The sequence below is a fragment of the Sceloporus undulatus genome, chromosome 4 (assembly GCF_019175285.1).
Source record: "Sceloporus undulatus isolate JIND9_A2432 ecotype Alabama chromosome 4, SceUnd_v1.1, whole genome shotgun sequence".
Lineage (NCBI taxonomy): Eukaryota > Metazoa > Chordata > Lepidosauria > Squamata > Phrynosomatidae > Sceloporus > Sceloporus undulatus.
In genome coordinates, this window is record NC_056525.1 from 90,853,863 (window position 1) to 90,859,862 (window position 6,000).

General features: G+C 40.4%; 1 protein-coding gene across 3 annotated transcripts in view; it reads left to right on the forward strand.

The window, feature by feature from the left end:
• The window catches only part of PDE4B (phosphodiesterase 4B), a 334,921-nt gene extending 329,784 nt beyond the window's left edge, over positions 1-5,137 (forward strand). For all 3 annotated transcript variants that reach the window (XM_042461937.1, XM_042461939.1, XM_042461940.1), the window contains one exon: positions 3,092-5,137. In XM_042461937.1, coding sequence (XP_042317871.1) covers positions 3,092-3,457 — 366 coding nt within the window. In that variant the 3' untranslated portion in view covers positions 3,458-5,137. The remainder of the gene's footprint in view (positions 1-3,091) is intronic.
• Positions 5,138-6,000: the final 863 nt, after the last annotated feature.

The following is a 6,000-nucleotide window of genomic DNA, read 5'->3' on the forward strand; positions in this document are numbered from 1 at the left end:
CTACCATATGCTCTGTCTCCAGGGAGCAGATTGGTGTGCACGCACGGGGGATGGAGTGGCATGCACAGGGGGTGGCATGAGAAGAGGGAACACATACTGGAAGTCCCACCCACCGAAAGTCCCATCCCTGTTAGTCTCGCTGACAGTGGAGAAAAAAGATGAAGCCTCCTCCCCTAGCCTAACACAGCTTTGGGGTGGTTCTCCCCAATAGAAAGATGAGATTAAGAGAGTTCTATCATTTTCATTTGAGAATGGAAAATCCTTATGATCACAGTACTAATTTTGAATACTTGTGAGCCCTTTTGCTGCAGTGGGTGAAGACATACAGTGCACTCCCTCTGATTGGCGTACTGTACAGGACAAGATGAAAGGGACTTAGAGAAACAACAGGATGAAATTGCACTAAATCATAATAACACTTCAATAAAATGACTAAAATAAATGATAGATTTAAAATATTAAAATAAGGTCCTTTTTTAAAACTGCATAAAAGTCTTGCTTCTTGAAGTAAACTGTGTCTAAAAAAGCTTATGCTAAAAACTTCTTTCATTTAGGCTCAATGGTGATACAATATCTCTTTGTTTAAAAGGCTGTCTGTTCTTTTGGTTGGATCTGTCTGCTGGGAAAATTAATTTCCAGTTTTGTTTAAAAACTGCAAACACGTCTGGTGGCTTTCTTTATGAATGTAAAATGTCAAAGAACCCCACTTTCAAATAACCAGGCAAAAGCTATTTAACTTGCGACCTCAATGCAGTATACACTGCAGGAAGTTTTCATCACCTTCTGGCTTAAGTTACCTCAACAATTACAATGGAATTGTGATGGCTTGTTTAACATCCTGTTGTGTCTGAACGACGCAAATGTAATTTCCAAGCCAAACATCCTAAGATGGGTTCCTCTGAGAGTTGTTTTCCTGCCTATAGAATGGCCTTCCAAGAGCTTTTGGAGTGAAACGCCAAAATCTAGCCACACAGAAAACTTTTTCATAACTGTTATGGCCATTCAGATTCTCTGTCCTCTACTTGCTTTTTCAAGTAACAAAGTAGCAATCCTGTTCAGAGTGTATTCACAGATGTAATATTTATATCCATCATCATTTCCCCATAATGACATGTTATTTCCACAAATTAATATTGTAATACTGCTGTGTTCAAGAAGATTGTGCCTCTTTTATGTTTCTGTGATGCATACAAAACCTAGTAATTTAAAATAAGAATGCAAAAACACATATACCCCCCCAAAAAAAAGTACCCCAGTTTTCTCTGTTTAAACATATAGTGCGTTATCAGTAAATTTCCGTTTGTTCCTGAGTCAAAGTCAAAATGCTGGTCCTTACTTATAAAGCACTAAAGCAGCTTGGCACCAGTGGCATATGTAGTGTATTTGTCACCTGGTATGGATCATTTTAATACCCCTCTCCTGCCTACATCAAAATTATTTTCAGTAATAATTATGAAATTGTATTATCAATAATTATGGGCAGAAGAGAAATGCAGACAGTGGGAAAAAAGTAAAAAGTGGGAGAATCTGTTGAAAAAAACTGGTAACCCCTATTTTATAGTTTGTGTGTGTGTGTGTGTGTGAGGGGGAGAGAGAGAGAGTTAGAGAGAGATGCTCACAAACACACATGCCACCACCAGTTTGAACCCCCTCACTGGGTCAGCTTAGTTTGTGAAGACTATCACTATGAGGGAGTACTTCCCAACTTTCTGCCCACACAAACTCCAACCTTCTCCCCAGCCTCTTAAAGCATGGGGGGGGAGCAGGGGGGATGTTGTGTGTTTGGCTTCTGGGGGCCATCAGGATTGGACTGTGAGTGAGGAGATCTACCTTTTTCCCAGCCAGCTCATTCCTGCCACTGGCACCTTTTAGGGGGCAATACTAGAGAGCAGTTTGCTACCTCACCTGCCCACCCCCATGCACAGCCGACTCATGTAAGCTGCTCATCCCGAAGCCATTTGGAGCTTCCAGTCAGGGTTTCTTTTTTTCCTGGGGCAGAGAGTCGAGTTATTGCTTCCAATGGAGACTGGTGATCATAATAATAATACTGAGCAATTTCAGTTCTTCTGGAGCACCAACACCAATATGTTTCCCACTCAGTCGTGGCAGCACTATTTTGCAAGGCCTGGCTCAACCCATGGGAGACTTAGCAAGAGTTCTGCCTGCCTGTGCTGGCACCACCCTCTGTGGGGTGTAGGAGCTGACCTGCCTTGAGGTATAAGGAGAGCAAGTGTGAAATAAGCTGCTCATAATAAAATGGGAGAATAAAAATAAGAAAGGACCTTGCTCCTTCCTTCTTTCTGTCCCATGAAAGGAAGCACGATCAACAGGCATGCCTCACCTAGCTCGTCTTTGCTTCCCTATGGCAACCAGGAATTTCCTGCCCCAGAAAGGAAACCCAAGAGTAAATGGTTCAAGAAAGAGCAAACACCACAACTGCCACCATCCAGCACCTCCTTTCATGGATCCTAGAGGGGTGGGAAAGGAAAAGGAGCTCCTGTTTTCACCAGCCATAAATGTGCCATTACCACCCCCTGCTACCGCTTCCTTGGCTGACCCAACCTTACCTGACTTGCTGCACTCATCCTCTGCCCCTGGTGGCAACCTCCCGATACTCATCTGTATTCCATTTTGCTTCCTCCTTTCCCAGCCTACAGTTTGCCTCTTTTATCTATCTATATGAATCTGTCCATAATATTTTTTCAGATTTCTCACCACCAAGCAAGACTTGATTGGTTGAGATTTTGACAGGGACATTTCTGTTGAGGAGCCCTTGTTATGGAAAACTTGCTGGGGCTTACATAACTGGATAGGCAGTGGAGATAGTGGGGTTTTTTTTCCATTCAGCTTTCAACACATTTTAATGCTCACTCTCTGTCTTGGCTTAATGAAGAGTTACACCCTTGTATTTAATTCGCTGATTTAATAGATTTTTTAAATCAGTTTCCTTTATCTGTTATTTATCTTTTAATTTGCATATCATCTTGAATAGCCATTGGATGGTGGTGCAGTTCATAAATATGTCTAATAAATATTGTCAGTCTTAGCAACTTTAGAACTATAATGCCTTTTACTTATGTTTTCTTTACAGGTTGGGTTCATTGATTATATTGTACACCCACTTTGGGAGACCTGGGCAGACCTAGTGCAGCCGGATGCCCAAGATATCCTGGATACCTTAGAAGACAACAGAAATTGGTACCAGAGCATGATCCCTCAGAGCCCTTCCCCTCCCCTTGAAGAGCGCGGCAGAGACTGTCAAGGCCTGATGGAGAAGTTCCAGTTTGAGCTTACTCTTGAAGAAGAGGATTCTGATGGTCCTGAGAAAGAGAGTGATAGTATCAGCTATTTCAGCAGTACAAAGACACTCTGTGTGATTGACCCTGGAAGAAGGGATTCTCAAAGGGAAGCTAATATAGAAATTCTGGCAGAAGATACATCACCAATTGATACTTAATGTACTGTATCTATGTTGGTGAATTTAAATATTTCATGCACATGCAGGTTGTCTTGCTGACTAGCCTGAAATCTAGGTCTTGGGCCAGCATCTACCATTGGCTAAAAGGCCTTTCCAGTTACTTGAGATTGGAGTCAGGGTTGAAGAGTGTGTAGTGACTGCTCAGGAAATTAACAGGTGATTTATACTGCAGTTTCAAGCTTTGTCAGCCAAAAAAACAAAATCTTTGTGGTGGTCTAGAGCCAGTGTGAGGTATTATTGAACAAGCCTGATAGAGAATGACACACAAGTGAAATATTTTCTATTCTTATGATGTTCTGAAATCTAGACAGGTCTGACAGCTAGAACTACTGATTCATAACTTGGCGTTTAAAACTTGTCCACCTGTCTGCAGACCCGTGTGCCTTTTTTATAAACACTTCCACATCTTTTTGAGAGACCTACTAAATACGCAGCAAAACGTGTTTGATATGGTTGTATAATTTTTATTAACATTATTATTATTCCTGTTTTAAAGAATGATGTCTTCCTTTTTAAGGGCAATACTTGTTACTTTATTGCAGTTTAATCACTTTGACTCACTAAATAAAGCAGGGTGCCCTCCTCTTTTCATAATTGCACATTTGGTCACTTTAACAGTCTGCAAGACCTGTGTAACTCTTCTGTTTGCTTGCTACTGAAACAGTATTTTCCACTCAAACTGTTTTTGACTTCTCTTGTGCACAGGATAAAAGTGTAGCTTTGTGTTCCCATAGCACAATACAGCACATGTAAAAAAAATAACCAAAACCCAGCATACTGAGGTAGCGTGGTGAGCATTCTCCCCTCATTGTTCCTTCTTCTCTTAACTCAGTGGAAGCTGTATGCTTAAGTCCTCTTGTGTTCTCTTTCCTGCATAGTTCATATCACCTTGGTTATGTCTCCTTTTTCCTCCTGCACTTGCCTTGAGCTCTAATGTGTCCAGTACTGTTTATAACAGTTTATTTATTACTTAATGTATATAATGTAATGTTTTGTAAGTATTAATTTATATAAATTAACATTGCCTGCCAGTGGTGATGTTACTTATGTAGAAGACTCTGGATGAGAGTTGACTTTCTTTGTAACCTTTTGTATTGCATAAAATAAAAGAGCCTGAACATAGCTTAAAAGGGACATATGAAACCCAGAGAGGGCATTTAGGGGCATTGGCTCAGGGGGATTCATTTTCACTAGGATTTGGGGAAACATCACTGTTTGATAGAGATTTACAATGGTCTGTTGAGATGATGTGAAAGTACTGAAAGAGCTCCCCAGTAAACACCACAACTGTTATGTGTCATTTTCCAGTTTACGAACAAGCCAATGTGAATTTCTATTACAAAATGTGAACTGATGTTATAATTGTGCTGTGAAACTTCTTCCAACAAAGCTTGTAAGGCATGTACACAGTGCCAATTTCAATTTGTAAAGCTATGTTTCAAGCTTTCAGTCCACCTTGTGACTAATTAGTTGATGAAAATAGCACAGTTGTGCATGATCAATGGGTTTGTATGTCTGTTGAACACTGCATTGTTCCAGGTGGTTATATTATTGTTTTAAAGTTTCACACAATTGTATGTTGTTATAGTATTATATATTGTGTTCAGATGCATTCTTAAGAGATTTTTATATGAAGTGAATAAATGAAAGCATGACTTATGACATTGTATGCACATGTCCAGGAAGCGACCTACAGGATGTAGGCAAAGCAATTACTTAAAAACTTTAGGAACCATGATGAGTATGCTATTCTGAGCAGAAAATCAGAACAACCACTGGCATTAGCACAACCCCAGGACAGGGCTTCATTCATATTATAGTATTTTAGCATTCTTATTCCACTTACAGTGCCATGGTTCTGTCCCATGAAATCCTATGGATTGGTAGTGTAGGGAGGGCATTTAGAATTCTCAGCCAGAGTGTTATATTGCCTCACCAAACTACAAAGCTCAGGATTTCATAGAGTGGAACCATGGCAATGAAAGTGGAATAATAGCACTATAACTCTGTTGGTTGGACCACAGGCATTTTAATTCAGAAGCTCAAGGCCTGTCTGATTTGCTAGCAAGTGGAAGAGAAATACCACTGGGCACACAAATGTTAGTGAAAAGGGATTATTAGATTTATAGACTTGGTACTTTACTATCTCATGGCCTCAATTTAGAGGATGGCATCTAACATCATCCATTTTGTAATGCTTCTATATTCTGTATTCTAGGACTATTACCTAGTCCTGCTAACTTCATTTTTTCAGTGGCTGATAAAGAGAATGGGGAAAGCCAGTGTAGTGGTTTGAGCATTGGACTATGACTTTGGAGACCAGGGTTCAAATGCTGGTTCAACCATGTAAACCCACTGGACAAGACGTGCTCTCTCAGCCTCAGAGGATGGCAATAACAACCCCCTTCTGAAGAAACATGCCAACAAAACCCCATGATAGTGTTGCCTTAGGGTTGCCATCAAGTCAGAAACAACGTGAAGTCACACAATATCATCAGCAGAGAAAATGGAAGCCAAAATGT